At 50.3% G+C, this 23,468-nt stretch overlaps 1 protein-coding gene across 1 annotated transcript; it reads left to right on the top strand.

The window, feature by feature from the left end:
• Positions 1-1,257: 1,257 nt before the first annotated feature.
• Positions 1,258-17,891, top strand: tmem130 (transmembrane protein 130). Its single transcript, XM_072479868.1, has 8 exons — positions 1,258-1,331; positions 1,724-2,038; positions 3,255-3,426; positions 4,546-4,688; positions 5,669-5,753; positions 7,374-7,579; positions 13,189-13,301; positions 17,250-17,891. The coding sequence occupies exons 1-8, from the start codon at positions 1,283-1,285 to the stop codon at positions 17,469-17,471; spliced, it is 1,305 nt and encodes a 434-aa protein (XP_072335969.1). The 5' UTR covers positions 1,258-1,282; the 3' UTR covers positions 17,472-17,891.
• Positions 17,892-23,468: the final 5,577 nt, after the last annotated feature.

Here is a 23,468-nt window from a genome sequence, read left to right as displayed (position 1 = left end):
CAAAGTCTCCAAACAATCTAAATCCTGCTGTATCCTCTGACAGTCCACATCGCTATCCGCAATTCCACTAACCTTTGTGTCGTCTGCAAACTTACTAATCAGACTAGTTACATTTTCCTCCAAATCATTTATATATACTACAAACAGCAAAGGTCCCAGCACTGATCCCTGCGGAACACCACTGGTCATGAAGGATGAACGGGTTCGATGAGGGCAACTGGTGCAGATTAGGATATATGAAAATGAAATGAAAATCGCTTATTGTCACAAGTAGGCTTCAATGAAGTTACTGTGAAAAGCCCCTAGTCGCCACATTCCGGGGCCTGTTCGGGGAGGCTGGAATGGGCATTGAACCGTGCTGCTGGCCTGCTTGGTCTGCTTTAAAAGCTAGCGATTTAGCCCAGTGTGCTAAACCAGCCCCTTGGCTATGGGTAACACACCTGATAGAGAAAAAATGGGCTGCGTTTATAGACCACGTTTATAACTCCAGGGTATCCTAAAGTGCTTTACAACCAGTGAAGTGCGTTTAAACTGTAGTCACTGATGTAGTGCTTTGGAAATTCAGCAACTAATTTGCGCACAGCAAGATCCCACAAAAAGGAATGCAACATGGTCATTTACGTCGGATTGGGAGGGCAACGAGGTCTCCATTTAACGCCTTATCCGAAAGACAGACCCTCCGACGGTGCAGCCCTCCCTCACCACTGCATTGGAGTGCCAGCCTAGATATATGCATTCAAGTCACTGGGGTGGGACTTGAACCCACGCCCCTCCTGACTGAGGAACCTGAGCTACAACTGACAACAGTTTGTGGAAGGCGGTGGGATGGGCGTCAATGCGGGGATTGGAATCGTCAGGTCTGGAGATGCCAGAAGTGCGGATGAGGAGAGTGTGAGGAGCACCTGGGCTGAGGCGAGGCAGGGGGTGGTGGCGCTACACCCGCAGTCCCAGAAAGTTGAAAATAAATAAACTGGGTGGTCACCAGAAATAAATAAAAAACCCAGTTAAACTTAGGGAATGGTTGGCACGGAATTGGTCTTGTAGACCTTAACACCTTAACATGGAACTCCAGTCCAGACCAGTAAAAGCCATTTCTCAGTTTTACTGTTTTTTTTCCTGTAGGTTCCCCTTTCCCCGTGGGCACGAGGCAATGTGGATTGACACCGTGACGTACCAGGAAATGTAGAGAGAGCCAGCCTGCTGGTGCTGATGAAGGAAGGGGGTGGGGAAATCTCAGACTGTCACTGAGAGAGAGAAAAAAAAAGCACTCAGTCCGTGAACCATGACTTCCCTCAAGCCCCTGCTCCTGTTGGTCACCGTAGTGTTGTCAGGTGAGTGAGGGGTGGGAGAGAGAGTGACCACCAAGTGGGGAAGGAGACCTTAGATCATAAATTCAGAAAGGTGCAGCAAATTTATCCTTAATAAACAGGATATACATCTGGGAGTGACCCCGCTGCTTTTAAGTCTGTTCATCTTAAAAGCAGCAGCTAACTCCAAGCCACCCTGTTGATATTCTCATACAGTTAATCAAACTCCCCCACCGCCCCCCCCCCCCCCCCCCCCCCCCCCCCCCCCCCGCCCCTGCCACTGGACTCAGGTTGCAGATGACTATATTTCATCCCAACGTATAACTGTTTTGCTTGTTATTGTTTTTTTTTTAAATTGGAGCTGATTTTCCATTTCGATTTTGTGAATGGTCAGACCTTTTGTTTCCACCCTGTAGGCATGTGCTGGCAGTATGACCTGGAGCTGAGCAATGATGGTCCCATCACCACTGGTGCCCAGGGGAATGTGGAAGCCAGGCTGGTCCCCATGGTTCGGAGCCAGCGGGACCTCCTCCAACCCCAATCATACATCTTCCACTGGTACCTGGAGAGCCCGCTTGCCATCGTGAGGAAATCAGAGCAGGAACTCCGATCCTCCATCACCGTCCACAGCCTGGCGCCGAAGGTCTACGCCGTACGCGTTTGGGTGACCCGGAGGGAGTGTTCCTGGTGCCCTACACTTGCACACGATTCCATCAAAGTCCATGTAACAGGTGAGAGCATAACTTGTGGAAGGGAAACTGTTGCCTCCCACTCACTCGTTTAAATATATTTTCAGTATATTTCAAAAGGCTTATCAATTATTCCTGGATGGTCTTTAATAACTGTTTGTAACTATATCAGGTTAATTGTCAACATTGGTTATTAAGTAATTGTATTCCGTTATTAATTTTTAAAACTGTGGTAACATTAATAACACCAGGTTATTGGTGAATATTGTTCAATACAGTATAATAACACCAGGTTATTGGTGAATATCGTTCAATACAGTATAATAACACCAGGTTATTGGTGAATATCGTTCAATACAGTATAATAACACCAGGTTATTGGTGAATATCGTTCAATACAGTATAATAACACCAGGTTATTGGTGAATATCGTTCAATACAGTATAATAACACCAGGTTATTGGTGAATATTGTTCAATATTGAATATTGTGCTTAGACCAAGTTATTGGTTAATATTGATCAATAACTGTACTGACATCCAGTTATAAGTGAATATTGATCAATAACTGAACTGACACCAAGTTATTAGTGAATATTGATCAATAACTGTATTGACACCAAGTTATTAGTGAATATTGATCTAGAACTGTACTGACACCAAGTTATTAGTGAATATTGATCAATAACTGTACTGACACCAAGTTATAAGTGAATATTGATCAATAACTGTACTGACACCAAGTTATTCGTGAATATTGATCAATAACTGTACTGACACCAAGTTATAAGTGAATATTGATCAATAACTGCACTGACACCAAGTTATTAGTGAATATTGATCAATAACTGTACTGACACCAAGTTATTAGTGAATATTGATCAATAACTGTACTGACACCAAGTTATTAGTGAATATTGATCAATAACTGTACTGACACCAAGTTATAAGTGAATATTGATCAATAACTGCACTGACACCAAGTTATTAGTGAATATTGATCAATAACTGCACTGACACCAAGTTATTAGTGAATATTGATCAATAACTGTACTGACACTAAGTTGTAAGTGAATATTGATCAATAACTATGCTGAAACTAAGTTATTAGTGAATATTGATCAATAACTATAATAGGATCAGGTAATTGGTGAATATTGTTCAATAACTAATTCCACCAGGTTACTGGTACATTGGCCTTCAATAACTGTCTGTATTGATTGCTGGCCATTTGTGGCTGTTTCTCTTTCCTTGATCAGACTCTGTGGTGGGAACACTTTCACTGCTGCAGCCAAATGGCAGCATCACTTCCTCAAGCAAGGAATATGAACTGGCCACCAAGACCCCAATGCAGATCTCCTTCATTCTGTACGATCCAAGCGATTATTTCGACACTGCTAACTTCCGCTACTTCTGGCAGTTTGGTGACGGGTAAATTCTTGTCCTATATGGTGCTTTTGAATAAATAATTATGAGACAATTTGCATACCGCTGAAAATTTGCACTAGGATTTATTGACCCAATCTTGGCCAAACTGTCCCTTTGTTGAGGACTGCTTGCACAAGAAGGCTTATTTCAAATCATCCTTCTGGATCGTATTTTTTGGATCATTTCACACAATGGTAGGTGTTGGTCAAACGCAACTTGTAATGCGCAGAATACAACCCTCAAACAGCCTCGCAAATCTCAGTCATAACAAAAGGTGTCCAAGGTATCCAAAGTTGGGAAGCTTTCTTTCAGGATTCCGATTGAAGTCGGGGTAGATATGAGAAAGGAGGTAGATAACGAGAAGTGTTTTACCCAGTGAATTATTGAGTCCTGGAATATGCTGCCAGAAAGGGAGGTTGAAGCAGATTCAATAGCAGCTTTCGAAAGTGATTTGGATAAGTACATAAAAATGATAAGTCAACAAGACTATGGGGAAAGAGCAGGGGAAATGGACGAATTGAATCCAAGTAATTCAGGTCCATCATCCGCAAAGGACCCCAGGCATCTCTCTCCATTAGAGAGAGACAATTGGTTATATATATTAGCTTGAGGTACACGACAGTGGGGCAAGTAGGCAGGGGCTCCATGAACTACCAGAGCTGGTATGGGGATTGAACCCAACCTGCCTGCGTCGTTTTGCACCTCAAAAGGCCAGCACAGCACGGTAGCACGGGGGTTAGCACTGTTGCTTCCCAGCGCCAGGGTCCCAGGTTCAATTCCAGGCTTGGGTCACTGTCTGTGCGGAGTCTGCACGTTCTCCCTGTGTCTGCGTGGGTTTCCTCCGGGTGCTCCGGTTCCTCCCACAAGTCCCGAAAGACGTGTTTGGTGAATTGGACATTCTGAATTCTCCCTCTGTGTACCCGAACAGGCGTCGTGGTGTAACCTCATTGCAGAGTTAATGTGAGCCTACTTGTGACACTAATAAAGATGATTATTATTAGATATGATAGAATCATGCAGAAGGCCATTCCGCCTAACTTGATTGTTGAGTTTCAAAAAAGAACTTTCGAAGTGGAGCATTTTACAATTGCTTTCTTGTTGTTTCTACTCGGCTGCATACAGGGAGCGAATGGTCACGAATGAATCTTGCACACTTCATGTCTACCCAACACCAGGGATTTACCAGCTGCATGTTGCTGTTGTTGCATACCTCAACCACTCCCAACAAAAGACTGGAGTTTATGGCGTTTCGCTGAAACTTCTAGGTAATGGTACATTTTGTTTTAGCATTTTCTGCTGGACTGTCTGTGCTGGATTTGCTAGCTGGAGTTGGGACTATTTCCAGGTCCTGACCCAGCACGTTGCAATCTTTAATGGGCAGGCCAATCAGTGACCATAGTGCGTGCTCGCCCCCTGGTTAAGGATGACGGGTGAGCTCCCGAGGCTGGAGAACATCCTGTGGTCCCCGCAGCACAGAGAAACATCAGTCCCCTGTCAGCAGTGGGTGCTGTTGGTGTAGGTGGGATGAGAGAGGGCACCTCCATCTTGAAGAGCTGTTGTAACGTTTTTTTAAATTCAGAGGCCACATCTGCCAGACAGCGACACCACTGGGTGACCAGCAGACATAGATGTGGCCCGACAAGTGTGGTGGGTGTGAGGGGGAATGGGGGGAGGGGGGGGGGGGTGAGGGGGGGGGGGTGGTCACTAGCTGGATGGAATGCGGCAAGAAGCTGCCTACGTCTTCTGGTCTTAATTTGGCCTCAGTAAGGGCCCACATGTCAAATGGAAAATTATTTCACTGCCTGCTGAGTGACCTTAAGAGGCCCTGGAATTGGCCCTAATGTGCCACCTGCTGCTTGCAGGCCAGTAGACATCCCTGCCCCAATGCCTGAAGGGAAGTGGCCCAGAGGCAGGGTCATGGCGAGAAACTGGCAAGGCGACAGGTAGCAGGAAGTCGTGGGTCCGTCTGTTTCTGGTTCCCCCCTCCACTTCCTCCGGTCCCCCCACCCAAGGCAAACAGAAATTCTGCCATTTGTGTGAGAAACATCAAGACACTAAGTGTCTTTACCGTACATCTCTCCTGTGATCAAACCACTCAGTGCTAACCATGTGATCTCAGGGTGACTCACAAACAAGGAAAGTTCAATGTCCCTCTGCGACCAGAGTTGTGAAATTATTGTTCTCTAATAAGCATGACAGTTAAGTAATTGAATTACACATTCTCTACAAATCTGACTCATTTCAGATACAATCAAAGCGATTGAAGTCAAGAGTGTAGATGACAGCCATGCAGACCACAAAATGGACTTTTATGTGTCCATTAATGGCAGGTAAGAGATTTTGCGAGTCGATCTCTCCTGATGTTCAGGGCTACAGGTATCAGAATAAATCTAGGGCGGGATTCTCTGATCCTGGGGCTCAGTGTTGACGCCGTCGGAAACGCCGCCGTGTTTCCCAACAGCGTCAACACGGCCCCAGGATCAGCAATTCTGGCCCCCACAGGGGGCCAGGATGGCGCTGGAGCGGTTCACGCCGCTCCAGCTGCTGATCCGGCCATGGAATGGGGGCAGGGGGATGCGCGCATGCGCAGTGGGTCCGGCGCGAACCCGCGCATGCGCAGTCCCACCGGCGCAATTTCCGCGCATACGCAGTGTCTCCCTTGTCCGCGCCGGCCCCGACCCAACATGGCGCAGGGGTACAGGCGCCAGCGCAGAATAAAAGAGGCCAGGCCACATCGGAAGCCCACCTCCCCCCAGGGTGGGACCCCCCTTCCCCCCCACAGGCCACCACCCGACCCTCCAACGCTGAGGTCCCGCCAGCTCAAAGCAGCTCAGAACGGCGCTGGCGGGACGCGTTTTTTTTTAACGGCCGCTCGGCCCATTCGGGCCGGATAATCGTGGGGGGGGGGGGGCCGCGTAGAGCAGCCCCCGACCAGCGCCGCGCCGACCAGGCCAGCCCCAATGACGCCAATTCGCCGCTCTGCGGAGAATCGCGTCCGGGCGTCGGGGCGGCGTGGCGCGATTTGCGCAGCCCCCCGGCGATTGTCCAACCCGGCGTGGGGTGGGGGAGTCCCGCTCCAAATCTTTCTTGTATTACTCAGGATTTTCGCCAGTGATTTTGGACGGATAGTCCAACCATTTCTGAACGTTTATTACGGATATCCCTGAGCACCACCACCTGGAAGTCCCCCACCAAGTCACACAGCATCCCGACTTGGGAATATAGCATCATTTCTTCACTGTCACCGGGTCAACCAAATTGATTGTTTATATAATTTATGGCTATGTTGCAAAAGAATTGCAATGAAAAACATGACAACAGGAATGAAGGTTATGTGGATGGTGACTGATACAGTATTTACAGCACAGAACAAGCCATTGGTAGCACAGTGGTTAGCACTGTTGCTTCACAGCGCCAGAGTCTCAGGTTCGATTCCCCAGCTTGGGTCACCGTCTGTGCGGAGTCTGCACGTTCTCCCAGTGTCTGCGTGGGTTTGCTCCGGGTGCTCCGGTTTCCTCCCACAAGTCCCGAAAGACGTGCTTGTTAGGTGAATTGGACATTCTAAATTCTCCCTCCGAACAGGCGCCGGAATGTGGCGACTAGGGGCTTTTCACAGTAACTTCATGGCAGTGTTAATATAAGCCTACTTGTGACAATATTAAAGAATATTATTATTATTATCCCTGCCAGTCTTTACACTCCACACAAAACTCCTGCCCCTCCCATCTCATCCTATCATTTTATTCCTTTCTCCCTCATGTGTTTATTTCGTCTCCCCTTAAATGAATCTAAGTTATTTGCCTCAATTAGTCCTTATTCCACATTCTAACCTCTCAGTGGAATTCTCTGGGTGTTTAATGTATTACAAATACATATAGGTACACAAGGTTTCTCAGTGTTATGGGTCTGCGCCATGAAGCAAACGTTTCTCATTTGTACCCCTCTTCCAGTCCCCCTCTCCAGATGTGCTGGCTCATTTCTCGTAACTGCGTCCCCGACATTGGTCACGGATGTCATCCGATAGAGCTGCTCAGGTCAACAGTCGCCAACCTGAGCTACACCTTCAGAGAGCTGGGACCATACACCTTCAACGTGAGGGCTGAGAACAGTGTCAGTGCCCTGCAGGCGTGCTATAAAATAACCACCAGGCAAAACGGTAAGCCCTTCACGCTCGAAAGAGACGGACTCTGTTGCGAAACGAGGAGCTCGTGAAGAGAGAGATGGCCGAAAGGGTTTGACAATGGGGGTTGTACATTTCTTCCCAAATAATGAAGTCCCTACAGTGCAGAAGGAGACCATTCGGCCCATCGAGTCTGCACCGGCCATTTGAAAGACCACTTTATACAGATCCAATCCTCGCCCTATCCTTGTAACCGCACCGAACCTTTGGACATCAAGGGCAATTCAGCATGGCCAATCTACCTAACCTGCACTTCTTTGGACTGTGGGAGGAAACCGGAGCACCCGGAGGAAACCCAGGCAGACACAGAGAGTATGTGCAAACTCCACACAGATAGTCACCCAAGATTGGAATCAGAGGGTCGGTACTGAGGGAGTGCAGCACTGTCAGAGGGTCGGTACTGAGGGAGTACAGCATTGTCAGAGGGTCGGTACTGAGGGAGTGCAGCATTGTCAGAGGGTCAGTACTGAGAGAGTGTAGCATTGTCAGTGGGTCAGTACTGAGGGAGTGCAGCATTGTCAGAGGGCCAGTACTGAGAGAGTGTAGCGTTGTCGGAGGTTCGGTACTGAGGGAGTGCAGCATTGTCAGAGGGTCAGTACTGAGGGAGTGCAGCATTGTCAGAGGGTCGGTACTGAGGGAGCGCCGCACTGTCAGAGGGTCGGTACTGAGGGAGTGCAGCACTGTCAGAGGGTCAGTACTGAGGGAGTGCAGCATTGCCAGAGGGTCAGTACTGAGGGAGTGCAGCATTGTCAGAGGGTCGGTACTAAGGGAGTGCAGCACTGTCAGAGGGTCAGTACTGAGGGAGATCAGCATTGTCAGTGGGTCAGTACTGAGAGTGTGCAGCACTGTCAAAGGGTCAGTACTGAGGGAGATCAGCATTGTCAGTGGGTCAGTACTGAGAGTGTGCAGCACTGTCAGAGGGCCAGTACTGAGAGAGTGTAGCATTGTCGGAGGGTCGGTACTGAGGGAGTGCAGAATTGGCAGAGGGTCAGTACTGAGGGAGTGCAGCATTGTCAGAGGGTCGGTACTGAGGGAGTGCTGCACTGTCAGAGGGTCAGTACTGAGGGAGTGCAGCATTGTCAGAGAATCGGTACTGAGTGAGTACAGCATTGTCAGAGAATCGGTACTGAGGGAGTGCAGCATTGTCAGAGGGTCAGTACTGAGGGAGGGCTGCACTGTCAGAGGGTCAGTACTGAGGGAGTGCAGCATTGTCGGAGGGTCGGTACTGAGGGAGGGCTGCACTGTCAGAGGGTCAGTACTGAGGGAGTGCAGCATTGTCGGAGGGTCGGTACTGAGGGAGGGCTGCACTGTCAGAGGGTCAGTACTGAGGGAGTGCAGCATTGTCGGAGGGTCGGTACTGAGGGAGTGCCGCACTGTCAGAGGGTTGATACTGAGTGAGTGCAGCATTGTCAGAGGGTCGGTACTGAGTGAGTGCAGCACTGTCGGAGGATCGGTACTGAGGGAGTGCAGCATTGTCAGTGGGTCAGTACTGAGGGAGAGCAGCATTGTCAGAGGGTCGGTACTGAGGGAGTGCAGCATTGTCAGAGGGTCAGTACTGAGGGAGTGCAGCATTGTCGGAGGGTCGGTACTGAGGGAGTGCAGCATTGTCAGTGGGTCAGTACTGAGGGAGAGCAGCATTGTCAGAGGGTCGGTACTGAGGGAGTGCAGCATTGTCAGAGGATCGATACTGAGTGAGTGCAGCACTGTCAGAGGGTCGATACTGAGGGAGTGTAGCGTTGTCAGAGGGTTGGTACTGAGGGAGTGCAGCACTGTCAGAGGGTCAGTACTGAGGGAGAGCAGCATTGTCAGAGGGTCGGTACTGAGGGAGTGCAGCATTGTCAGAGGATCGATACTGAGGGAGTGCAGAATTGGCAGAGGGTCGATACTGAGGGAGTGCAGCACTGTCAGAGGGCCGGTACTGAGGGAGTGCCGCACTGTCAGAGGGTCGGTACTGAGGGAGTGCCGCATTGTCAGTGGGTCAGTACTGAGGGAGAGCAGCATTATTAGAGGGTCAGTACTGAGTGAGTGCAGCATTGTCAGAGGGTCGGTACTGAGGGAGTGTAGCATTGTCAGGGGTTCGGTACTGAGGGAGTGCTGCACTGTCAGAGGGTCGGTACTGAGTGAGTGCAGCATTGTCAGAGGGTCGGTACTGAGTGAGTGCAGCACTGTCAGAGGGTCAGTACTGAGTGAGTGCAGCACTGTCAGAGGGTCAGTACTGAGTGAGTGCAGCACTGTCAGAGGGTCAGTACTGAGGGAGTGCAGCACTGTCAAAGGGTAGGTACTGAGGGAGTGCAGCATTGTCAGAGTGTTGCTACTGAGGGAGTGCAGCGTTGTCTTTTGTACGAGATGTTAAACTGAGGCCCTGGGTGTCTGCTCTGGTCGGTGTAGAAGATCCAAGTGCACCATTTGGAAGAGGGGCAGAGGGGGTTCTCACAGGATCCCGGCCAATATTTACCCTTCAATCAACAATACAAATATAGATGACCTAATCGTTATGAACAATATTGTTTGCAGGAGATGGCTGTGTGAAAACTGGTTGCCACAGTTCCTACATTATAACAGTGACTACACTTCACAAAGTACTTCATTGGCTAGAAAGTGCCTGGTGACGTCCAGTAATTGTATAAAATGGTCCTTTCAATGGACCATACAAGAACAAACTTGTTCACTCTTCCTCTCTTCAGTATTGCGATCGGGGGGATGGGTCTGAGATGCAATGTGTGTTCTTCAGTCCCACTAAATGTCCACTCTGTCAGCCTTGGCTTGGCCGCTCTCTCTCTAGCCGGTAACATAACTGCAAAAGGAGGGCGAGGGGGTGAAAATCCCCGCAGAGTTGGGGGTGGTGCAGCTGCATCGTGTAACCTGATGAAGGTCAGCAACCTCACTCGTGACTGCATTATATCATCCCACCGTGATGAGCTCCCGTGCTACACTCGGGCTGCTGTCACAGGAGTAAAATGATGCAACGTCCTTTGCCACTTCCACTTTTGCTCATCTGCAGACCAGGCTGCACACTTTCACATCAGCGCTACTCCAGCATCAAGTGACGGGAGGTTGCCTAAAAAAGAGTATAGAAAGAAAAGGGCAATCTAATTGAGGCGTTGGAGATGATTGAAAAAAGATTCAGTACATCAGGGCCTAAGAAGCAGAAGCTGGAGAAGCCCATCTGGCCTGTCAATCATGCTCCACCATTCAATAAGGTCTTGGCTCACCTTCCACCTGAACTCCACCTTTGTACAACTCCCCCAATATCCCTTAATTCCCTTAGTAACCAATTTCAGATCCCCCCCCCAAATCCCGTTTTGGAGAGCACATCCATCATGTAGCTGTGCGATATTCTGTCAAAGGCCTTCTCCTGGTCCAGGCTGATGAGGCAGGTATCCACCCCGCTGTCCTGCACATAGACGATTGCATCCCTGAGTCGCGCGGGACTGTCGGAGTTCTTCCCGCCGGATACAGGCAAGTTCTGGTCAGGGGGGGGTCAACAACTCTAGAGCCGACCTGACCTGATTGGCGATGACCTTGGACAAAATTTTATAACCCACATGCAACAGTGAAACTGGTTACCAATTCCTAATTTCTTCCTTTTCCGCCTTCTGCTTGTCGATGGGGGCTGGTTACCAGGAGCTGGTTTAGCACAGTGGGCTAAACAGCTGGCTTGTAAGGCAGAACAAGGCCAGCAGCGCGGGTTCAATTCCCGTACCAGCCTCCCCGAACAGGCGCTGGAATGCGGCGACTAGGGGCTTTTCACAGTAACTTCATTGGAACCTACTTGTGACAATAAGCGATTTTCATTTCATTTTCATGAGGCGTAGACTAATTTCTACCTGGGAAAAGGTTTAGGAAATCAGAAGCACAAAGGAACTTAGGAGTCCGAGTTCAAGATTCTCCCGTTTTAAAGTTCAATTTAAAGTCCCCAATTCTTTTTTTCCCCCCAATTCAGCGGCAAATTAGTGTGGCCAATCCACCTTCCCTGCACACCTTTGTGTTGTGGGGGTGAGACCCACGCAGACATGGGGAGAATGTGCAAACTCCACAGAGGCCGGGATTGAACTCGGGTGCTAGGCACCAGTAGTCAGCAGTGCTAACCACTGCGCCACCATGCCGCCCCCAAAATTCTCTTAAGATTAACGTGCAGGTTCAATCAGCGGATCGGAAGGCAAATGCAATGTCAGCATTCATTTCGAGTGGGCTAGAATACAGGGACGTACTTCTGAGGCTGCATAAGGCTCTGATTAGACCCCAATTGGAGTATTGTGAGCAGTTTTGGGCCCCATGTCTAAGGAAGGACGTGCTGGCCTTGGAAAGGGTCCAGAGGAGGTTCACAAGAATGATCCCTGGAATGAAGAGCTTGTCACGTGAGGAGTGTTTGTTTCAAACACTAGCTTTCGGAGCACTGCTCCTTCCTCAGGTGAAGGACTGTGCTTACTGTGCTCACCCCAGTCCAGCGCCGGCATCTCCACATCACTTGAGGACTCGGGAGTTTAGAAGGATGAGGGGGTGGGGGGGGGGGGGGGTCTTATTGAAACGTACAAGATACTGAGAGGCCTGGATAGAGTGGACGTGGAGAGGGTGTTTCCACTTGGGAGGAAAAACTAGAACCAGAGGGCAAGGCCTCAGGCTGAAGGGACGATCCTTTAAAACTGAGATGAGGAGGAATTTCTTCAGCCAGAGGGTGGTGAATCTGTGGAACTCTTGGCCGCAGAAGGCTGTGGAGGTAAGCCATCGCTTCCGGGAGTTTTACTCATCTCAAAGGACTTGGCGGCCTTTGCCAGCTGGTCCAGAGTTAGTGGTTTGTCCAAGTTCTCCCACTCCACAAGTAAATGATCCGGCAGGGCAGGCAGAGACAGAAACCGTTACCTTTTGTGGTGGTGGGGGGGGGGGGGGGGGGGGGGCAGTCCAGAACAAAGGGGGCATAACCTTAACCTTAGAGCTAGGGTCATTCAGGGGCGATGTCAGAAGCACTTCTTCACACAAGGGGTAACAGAAACCTGAAAATCTCTCTCTCCCCCAAACTGCTGTTGAGACTGAGGATCAACTGTGAATTTTGAAATCAAGATTGGTCGATTTTTGCTTGGCAAGAGTATTAAGGGATTATAGAACGAAGGCAGGTAAATGGAGCTGTGAACAGATCAACGTTTGCTCACGGGACTGGGTCGCCTCCTCCAGTTCCGAAAAGTCCCAGGTTCAATCTTGGTTGTGTGGTAAACCACTGTTGCACCTGTATTAGGTGATGTAAGGTAGGACCTGTACTACAGGTTCGCCGGTCGTCCCTGCCTGCTGGCTCCGCCCAGTAGGCGGAGTATAAATATGCGTGTCCTCCGTGCAGCAGCCATTTCGCCAGCTGCTGTGGGAGGCCACACATCTTAGAGCAATAAAGCCTCAGGTGTATCCAACTCTAGTCTTTGTTCAATTGATCATGCCTCAGGTTGCTGGCTGATTGAAGTGGGGGTGGGTACAGGGAGGATGGTTGGCAATTTGATTGGATTAAACAAGTAACCAGTTGATTGTGCACCTACTAATCACCCAGTGGGGTAGCGTGAAGGAACTTCTCTTAATCTCCCCTCCTTCCATCTTCTCAACAGGTACCCATCCGATTTGGTTCATTGTACCATGTGTTACTCTCTTCACCATCATTCTCCTCTTCGTCCTCTCCATTGTCATGAGAAAGGGCAAAGGTCAGAAGGACACGATTGAGGTAAAATTTAAACCTTTTTCGATTCTGTCTCGTACAAGGAGTAAGGGCCTCAAATTAAAGAGACCGGAGACAGCAAATTAGCTCATATGGGGGTTCATCCGCTCAAGGCTGGAGCTTCTCAATGGTCTGAAACATCACCTCCACTAGCATCAGACAAATCATTCCCCCAGCACGTTCAATCTGGAGTAAATCAAACCACTTATCGTACACTTAGCTTGATAGCTCCCTCTTCCACAGACATTCACTCCCACCGCCACCGACGCACAGTAGCAACCATGGGTACCACCTACAGACGCACTGCAGGAACTCGCCACGGTTCCTTAGACAGCATCTTGCAAACCCACGACCACTACCATCGCTAGAAGGACAAGGACTGCAGATACTTGGGAACACCACCACCTGGAAGTTCCCACCTCAAGTCCCTCACCATCCTCCCGCAAGGTGGGAATGTGTGGCCTCCCACAGCAGCTGGCGAAATGGCTGCTGAATGGAGGACACGCATATTTATACTCTGCCTGCTGGGCGGAGCCAGCAGGCAGGGACTACCGGCGAACCTGTAGTACAGGTCCTACCTTACATCACCTAATACAGGTGCAATAGGTGCATCCCTCACAAGCGACTAGGGGCTTTTAACAGTAACTTCATTTGAAGCCTACTTGTGACAATAAGCGATTTTCATTTTCATTTCCTGACTTGGAAATATATCACCGTTCCTCCACTGTCACTGGGTCAAAATCCTGGATCCCCTCCCTAACAGCACTGTGGATGTACCTACACCCTGTGGACTACAGTGATTCAAGAAGGCTTCGCTACCCTCCTCTGGAGGGAAACAAGGTAATGGCATTAAATGCTGGGGGGGGGGAGACTGAAGTCAATGTCTTTGGTCTCCAACCACAATCACTGTCTGAGGCAGAAGCAAACATTTCACAACCTCAGTGCCCCTCAGGCGAGCTTTCGTCCATATACCTTCCCATCACCAAGACCACCTGTCACCACCTCTACAACGTGGTCCGCCTCTGCCCCTGTCTCAGCTCTTTGGCTGCTGTAGGCCTCATCCACACCTTCTTTACCTGTGGATTGGACTATTTTAATATACTGCTGTCCGGCCTCCCACTTCCAACCCTCTAAACCCTCTGCTGCCCGTTGCTTAAGTCACAGAAAACCCCATTTCCCCCAAGGACTCAGTGTCAGTTTTATGTCCGATGACACTCCTGTTATACGCCTTGGGAGGTTTTGCCGCTTAAGAATGTTATTATCAATCTGTCACATTAGCCAATTAAGAAGTCCTTACTGTCACTTTAAAATAATTTGTTAATTAATTGATTAGACAGAATGGAAGATGTGGTAACTGAGGAGTCGAGGAATAATCAGACTCCGTATTGGGGTGAGTGTCACTGGCTGGGGCAGCAATTCCCTCTCTTCCCTAATTGTCCTTGAACTGAGCGGCCACATTGCTGTGGGCCTGGAATCACACCGAGGCCAGTCCAGGAAAGGGCGGCAGATCCCCTTCCCTAAAGGATACTCGTGAATCTGGGTTTTTACAGCAATCGACGATAGATTCACAGCACCAGTGATGAGAACAGCTTGTACTGAGGGAGGGCTGCACTGTCAGAGAGCCAGTACGGAGGGAGTGCTGCACTGTCGGAGAGTCAGCACTGAGGGAGAGCTGCACTGTCGGAGAGTCCATACTGAGGGAGCGCTGCACTGTCAGAGAGTCAGCACTGAGGGAGAGCTGCACTGTCGGAGAGTCAGTACTGAGGGAGTGCTGCACTGTCAGAGGGTCAGCACTGAGGGAGAGCTGCACTGTCGGAGAGTCAGTACTGAGGGAGCGCTGCACTGTCGGAGAGTCAGTACTGAGGGAGTGCTGCACTGTCAGAGAGTCAGCACTGAGGGAGAGCTGCACTGTCGGAGAGTCAGTACTGAGGGAGCGCTGCACTGTCGGAGAGTCAGTACTTGAGGGAGCGCTGCACTGTCAGAGAGTCAGTACTGAGGGAGAGCTGCACTGTCAGAGGGTCAGTACTGAGGGAGTGCTGCACTGTCAGAGGGTCAGTACTGAGGGAGTGCTGCACTGTCAGAGGATCAGTACTGAGGGAGTGCGGCACTGTCAGAGGGTCAGTACTGAGGGAGTGTTACACGGTTGGAGGTGCCACCTTTCTTTAAACCGAGCCTTCGCCTGCCCTTTCAGGAGGATTGAAAAGATACCATGGCCACAATTCTGAAGACACGCAGTCTTTATTCCTCTGTCAACATCTGGTCGTGTAGTTTGTGGGAGCTTGCTGCGCTCAAACCTGACTGTTGCATTTCCCACAGTGCAACAGTGGTCACACTTCAATCCACATCACTGGGCATAAAGTGCTTTCAAGTGTTCTAAGATCACCAGTGTACAGTTTTGATCTCCTTACCTCAGGAAAGAGAGACTTGACTTGAGGCAGTGCAACAAAGATTCGCTAGACTAGTTCCTGGGATGAAAGGATTGTCCTATGAAGAGAATTGGAGTAGACGAGGCCTATACTCCGTGGAGTCTAGAAGAATGAGAGGTGATGGAATGGAAACATACAAAACTCAAAAAGGGGTTTGGCAGGGTAGACCACTATTTCTCCTGGCCAGAGAATCCCAGAGCGCAGAGCACTGCAGCCTCAGAGTAAGGGGTCGGCCATATTGGACCAGGTAGGTAGAAACTTGTCACTCAGACAATGTGAATCTTTTGGGGTTCTTTCGCCCAGAGAGCTGTCAACTGCTGAGTATTACTTAAGACCAAGGTTGTTAGAGTTTTTGGACACAAAGAGAATCGACGGATGTGCTCAGGACGGTGGAGTTGAAGTGGAAGATCAGGCATGAAGGCTCGAAGGCCCTAATCCTGATCCTGTTTCCGATTTCAACGGTTCCCCAACTGTGAGTGGTGGGATCACGGGCCGAGTCACTGGGGTCACAAACTCCCTTTCCTTTGAGACAGCAAAGGTCTCTGTGGGAGTGATCGCCCTGGCGTTGGTGTGATTTTCTTTCTTCTTGGTGAGGTCCAGTGGGTCTAGAGCCCAATCGCTGCAGCCAACAGAACCTGCAAAATGTGGGGGAAGGGAACATTGCTGCCTGCTCCTGAACCGCAAACCGCACCATGTCCTCCACCGCTCTCATTAGATTTCCCCCACACCCACCACTCTCACAGCTCTACCCCCCTTGCCACTTCCCCATTGCCCACTCTGCCCCGCACCATCCTCCCACCACATACTCTCACAACAACCCCATCCCACAGCATTCAAATCCTCCCCCACCTCCCCCTCTCTCACTCTGGGCTCACACAATGTTCCAGTGTCAAAACGGGATCAGAGTGGGGAAAAGGTTTGGGAAGCACTGCCTCGCTCGCGCGCTCTGATTGTCTGTCGAAGCTGATCTTTAAATTGTGCGTTGTAATTTCATGGGTATGCCACACGATGGCAGTGCAGCACACACAATGCACGGCAAGATCACGGCCCTGGTGGTTACCAGGCCCTCAGAGATTGAATCACATATTCTTAGTGCACAGAGGGAGGTCATTCGGCTCTCCATAGCTGTGCCGGCTCTTTGAAAGAGCTAGCTAACCAAGATGGGTGGTGTTGCGCCTGAAAGCAAGATAGAGCGGCACAGTGGTTAGCACTGCTACCTCACAGCGCCAGGGTTCGATTCCAGCCTCGGGTGACTGTCTGGGTGGAGTTTGTACTTTCTCCCCGTGTCTGCATGGGTTTCTTCCAGGCGCTCTGGTTTCCTCCCACAGTCCAGAGAGGTTATGTGGATAGGCTGTGCTAAATTGCCCCTTACTGTCCAAAGGTTAGGTGGGGGTTACGGAGATAGGGCGGGGGATTGGACCCAGTTTCGGAGGGTTGGTGCAGACTCGATGGGCCGAATGGCCTCCTTCGGCACTGTAGGAATTCTATGATTTCTGACTGCTGCTTTACTCTTATTCTTTTTGAAAAGGTGGCGGATTTTGATTTCTCGCCAACATCAGACAAGTCGGTGAAGGAAGCTTGGATTCCCTCGCAGAGGGACATTTCGATCTGCTGCCTGCCCTGCGGCCGACCGCAGGACACACCACCCAGCCTCAGCAGAAGAGAGGTCCATTCACTCCTGAGGTTCAGTCACGCCCAGCTCCAGGATTACACTCAAAGGCCCAAAATGCGTTCCTCCAGCCCGCTGTGACGTTGCTTTGCTGCATTTCGCTGAACGACCTCCGTCCACGGCAGGCATGGATTATACCACTGACAGGGGGTGGGGGAGGGTGTTCCCTCCGCTTCGGGCAGAACTGAGGGAGTGCTGCACTGCTCGAGGAACGTCTCTGCCAGGTGAAACTTTAAACCAAAGCCCCATCTGGCCTCTCAGGCGGAGAAGCGACATCTCAAAGAAGGGCAGGGGAGTCCTCCCGGTGTCCTGGACAATATTTACCCTTCAGCTTAAAAAGCAGCCAGATAATCCGTGGGAGCTTGCTGTGCACTATATTGGCTCCCATGTTTTATATATTAACAACTGTATCTGCACCTCAATAGTCTGTAATTAACTGTAAAGCTAACAGGGACATATTGAAGTCATGAAAGGTGCTATATAAATGCAAGTTCTGTCATTCTGTCCGCCAGTCAGTCTGCTTCGATCTTTCAGCAGTTCTGGGAGTAATCGCTTTAAAGTGCGTGGCTGCATTTCTTAAAGTTCCGGAATTGAACTGACCGCTCGCACCAGCCTGATCTGGACTATTTGTTTCCGTTGATGCTGGACTCGAGGCTGCCTTTAGCATTGACCATACAGTGTCAAATCCAGGCCGACAGGCCCACACAGACACACACACACCTGCACACAGACCCACACACACAGACACCCACACACATACACGGATCCACACACGCACACACACACACGCATAGACACCCACATACACAGACACCCGCACACAGACCCACACACACAAATTCACCCAAACACAGATACACATACACACACATACAGACCTACACATAGGCAGACCCACACACACAGCACACACACCACACACCCACACACACACAGACAAAAAACTTTTGCCATTAACTAAAATCAAACGTTTGAAGAAAAGCAAAAGCATTGCAGTTTTCCAAAGCACTTCTTTAGAGTTCAGTGAGATTTCGAAGGAGCTAAAGGTTGGGTAACTTTTTCCTCTTCTTGTGCCTTGAGTCCAGGGTCAGCTGTGGCTAATTGGGTGGCTCTTTCGCCCTCTGGGTTGGAAGCTTGTGGGTTCAAAGGTCAGGGCTTTCTGGTCTGGGGGGGGGGGGGGGGGGCGGTGCTGCACCTCTAGAGGGCGCCCTCTTTGGGATGTGACATTAAACCGAGGGTCCCACCTGCCTGTTGGGGAGGGCCCCATGTAGGCTATTACAAAGAAGGGCCGGGGTTCCCCTTGGCCAATATTTACTGTCCACCCAACATCGGAACAAAATATCAGGTGATCTGGCCGTACTGTTCGTGGGATCTTGCTGTGCGCAACCTGGCTGCTGTGTTTCCCAGACTACAACAATGGCGACATTTCGAGAAGTAAATTCATTGGCCGTAAAACGCCTTGGGACATCCGGCCATGAAAATCACGATTTAAATGCAAGGCATTCTGTCTTTCAAAAAGTACTTAATTGGCCTTGAAGTCTCCATGAAAGGTGCTATATAAATGCAAGCTTTCTATACACCCTGCCCCCCCCCACAACTATTGGTGTATACGTTGACTCAAATGTACCCTTGTTTGATGCACTTTAGCATTGATATTTCAGCCTCCATTCCAGACTTGTTCTGAACTGACTTTCTTTAGAATTACAGCATGATGCAAGAAAGGGGGGGGGGGGGGGCGCATTCTGGCCATCAGGTTTGTGTCTTCTGGGTTTGAAAAACATTTGTGGTGTGAATTTGGTCTCTGGGCCCGCGGTGAAGCTGCTGTCCCGATTCACGCTGCACCCAATTTCCCCTGTCCACAGGGAAAGGAGCTGGAGGTACGTTAAGTGTGTGGCGAAGGTTGATCCTTGGCACATCCTCCCCCCCCCTCTCTCTCTCTCGGGTGGAATGATTCCTTGTCGAGCTACGAGAGAGAGAGATATGGGCACATGCAACCTCAGGAAACGAGTGATCAAAGGACTAGGATAAACCACCTGGTTGAGACTTCCAGCTTGCAGCCGCAATTAGAAGCCACCGTTCCTTCTCAACGCCGAGAATCAGCTTCAAGTAGAAGCCGAGAGTGCCCAGCGGGATCTTTGAGTATCAGCTTGTGACAGTGGCAGCAGGAGCGGCACAAAAAACTGTGGCTTGAGTTGTACCTGTGCCAGCCAACTCTCCCACCAGCAGAAAAGCCAAACAGTGCGGATGACTCAGCAAAGTCAGGCCGTGCCTATGGAGAGGGAGAGAGAGAGAGACAGACAGTGTTAATGGGCTGGCGGCTGGCTGGTAAACCCACGGGCACCGTGCCTGCTGCCGACACGGCAGTTTTACCAGCGGCAAGCCCTACCCACCCCTGGGACAAATCAATCCCTTTAAATAGCTGTTGTCTCAGAGCCAATGGGACTTAAGCAGCAACAGGAGAGGCACACTGGCAGTGGACAAGGCGAGTGCGTCCTTATGGGCACCCCTGGGAAACCCCCCCCCCACACCTCCCTCCCCCTCCCCCCCCTCCTCCTACCCCCTACCCCCTCCCACGTCCCCCCCTCCCCCTCTTCCACCCCTACCCCCTCCTCCCACCCCCCCTCCCCTCCTCCTCCCCCCTCCCCCACCCCTCCCCTTCCCCCCTCCCCTACCCCATCCCCCTTGCACCCCTCCCCCTCCCCCTCCTCCCCCCTCCTCCCCACCCCCCTCCTCCCCACCCCCCTCCTCCCCTACCCCCTTACCCCACCCCTCCCCCTTCCCTCCTCCCCTCCCCCACCCCCTCCCCACTCCCCCCTAACCCCCTCCCCTCCCCACTCCCCCCAACCCCTCCCCTCCCCACTCCCCCCTAGCCCCCTCCCCTCCCCCCACCCCACCGTCACGGTGGCGCAGTGGTTAGCACTGCTGCCTCATGGCGCCGAGGTCCCAGGTACATTTATTGCAATGGACAATTGGCATTTTAAAAAAGTAGGCCGATGAAACGCTCCTCTGCCTCTCAGAGAGACCACTCAGATTGTTCAAGGGTCGCACTAAACAGGTGAGGGGAGCAGGAAGCCCTTCTAACTTGTTCTGCGAGTCAATTAGATCCCGGCCCATCAAAGCTTCCTTTGGGTTCTGAGTTTGGTTCGATTTTCAATGGTAGAGTAGATCTAAGTGCAAAACTAGGCTGAGGAATAGCAGCACGTTCATTCCTGACAATTGTTTCCCTCTGGACTCATCTACATTCAGCCGATCGAGTCTGCGCCGACCTTCTGAAAGCGCACCCTGCCTAGGCCCACGGCCCCACGCTGACCCCGTAAGCCCACCAGAGGTGCTTGAACTCTCCCAACGTGGATCAGGAAAACCTCCAAGTGAGCAAGGGAGTCACTCAAGCATTTTTCTTTTTAGTGGCCACAGAGGAGTCGGGGAAGGTGGATTCAACAAAAAGGTTTATTGTCAAATAAAACTATGAACAAGCACAATTCAAGTCCCAGTCGGGGCTGCACTCAACAGCACAGCTCCTATCTGGGCTGGCCTTGATGTCCCAAGTCGCTGGGATTGATGCAATGACATCCCAGGACCACGGGTGTGCATTATAAATAACCACGCTGGAAACCCCTCATTGTGTGTGCCGGACAGGGCCCCATGCCTGGCCTGACCTGACGCACACATCTGACTTGTACAACGCTCAACAATTCCCTTCTTTAATCTGAGAAACTCAAATCAATGAAAGAAAAGGAGGCTGGGTAAAAGCAGAAGGAACAAAGAACTGGGTCTGTCTTTTCATCTTTCAAACAAGTGACTCACGCTGTGTGTTTTAAAAAAAAAACCACATTGGAAAGATTCACGTGAACATCACCATGAAGAAATGGCCACAATGCACATCTTGGAAATAAGTGGATGGAATCTGCGGGTACGCCAAAAACATTCTGCAAATCTTTGACTGCATTTTCTGTTCCCTATTCCATTCTGATGTTGCGGAGGATTGTTGACGAATATAAGAAGCCGAGACTTTAAATACAACTTGTTTCAACTGGGAATGGGTTCAAGGTCACTGATCTTAATCACCAGCTTTGCTCGGTCAAAGATGAAGAATTTACCCGCTAAATTTACAACTATGATTTTTTATTTTAAAGGTTCTTACTAAGTAGGAGTGGCCTGTACACCACTAAAGTGTCATGATTTTGATACGGCATTAAGGAAAGCCAAGTTTGAAAATGATTATGAATCTTCAGATTGCCTGATTCCTTGGTCTGTTTATCTGCTTACTCAATGCAATGTACATCATAGTTGAGTTTTTACAGGTATTAATGTCTGCTCGACTCATGTCTTGATGCAAAGAGAATCGCAAACCGGGTGGCAGTGACTACCTGGGCGAGTGTTGAGAGCGCCCAGCAGAAGTGACACCGGATAAACTGGAACAGAAAAGATGGATGGGAAAGTAGCAAAGCAGATCTTCCTGCCCATTCACCCCAGTGGCCTGGATGAGTGCAGCTCCAACAACACTCAGGAAGCTCGACACCATCCAGGGCAAAGCAGCCCCGCTTGATCGACGCCCCACCCACAAACACGCACTCCCCTCCACCGCCAACATACAGGAGCAGCCGTGTGTACAAGATGCACTGCAGGAACTCGCCGTGGCTCCTTAGACAGCACCTTCCAAACCCGCCACCTCTACCATCTGGCAGGACAAAGGCAGCGGATAGCTTGGAACACCGCCACCTGGAAGTTCCCCTCCAAGCCACTCACCACTCCGACTTGGAAATATATCGGCTCTTCCTTCACCGTCACTGGGTCAAAATCCTGGAACTCCCGCCCTAACAGCACAGTGGGTGTACCTACCCAACATGGACTGCAATGATACAAGAACGCGGCTCACCCTCAAGGGCAATTAGGGATGGTGGCGTTAAGGGTTAGCATGGGGGCGTGGGCCTAGGTAGGATGCTCTTTCAGAAGGTCGGTGTGATGAACTATCAATTACGACGAGATGAGAGTAGAGAGTAATCGAGGCTTTATTAAGCAGAGATGTGTAGCCTCCTGCAGCTACTGGTGTTCACATCTCCTGAAAGAATTAATTGAAAGTGGGCCTGGGATTTTGGAAGCATGGGGTTTCCCAGACTGACTCCCTCAATTCCCAGCACTGCCTCATATTCTGTAATGTGTTCAAAGCAGTATGCTGTGTTCAATTCCCTCGAGCAGTCGGAAGACGTTTAATGCACAAAGATCATCTAATATTTAGTGCCCAAGGCCTATTTACTCCATCAGTAACTCATGTAAAATGGTAGTGACGCCACTGGATGTGGGATACTGAGGTCGAGCAGACTTAAGCCTTGTCTCTAATAACACTTTCAGACGTTTCACCGCCCACCACACACTGAATGGCTTGGTTGGTAGACTTGCTGGGAATGAATCTACCCAAACTCAGGGCCTTGCTGAATATATCGGTTCTCAGACAGTGCCAGAGAATGACCCCCATTGCCCTTGGCAGCTTGTGAGGGAAAAGGAAGAACATGTGAGATGAATGTTTATACACTTTATCGGCACCCCATCCACCACCTTAACTATTCACTCTCTCTAAAAACGTGCAAGGGAGGTGGATTGGCCGTGCTAAATTGCCCCTTAGTGTCCAAAAGGTTAGGTGGCGTTACGGGTCAGCATGGGGACTGTGATCGTCACAGTCTTGGCGGTGATGCAGGCGCCGGCTCGGGCATCCGTGACTCTGGGGCGTGTTGGTAGGATGCTCTTTCAGAAGGTCGGTGTGATGCACTATCAATTACGAGGAGACGAGGAGAGTAGAGGGTAATCGAGGCTTTATTAAGCAGAGATGTGTTGCCTCCTGCAGCTGCTGCCGAAATGGCTGCAGCTCGGTGAGCACACACATTTATACTCCGCCTACAGGGCGGAGCTAGCAGGCAAAAATCTACCCCCGTACCTGTAGTACAGGAGCCTTACCGTATTACATCTTGTATGTGATATATACAAACAGTGGTGACTACCACATTCACCCCCTGTTAAAAAGAGTCCAGCGGGGGGGGAACTATTTACATGCATTTTAAGGTTAACATTTTGGGGAAAGTTCAC

The sequence above is a fragment of the Scyliorhinus torazame genome, chromosome 17, assembly GCF_047496885.1.
Source record: "Scyliorhinus torazame isolate Kashiwa2021f chromosome 17, sScyTor2.1, whole genome shotgun sequence".
Lineage (NCBI taxonomy): Eukaryota > Metazoa > Chordata > Chondrichthyes > Carcharhiniformes > Scyliorhinidae > Scyliorhinus > Scyliorhinus torazame.
Note: the sequence above shows the minus strand (reverse complement) of the source record. Positions and strands in the feature narration are given on the sequence as shown.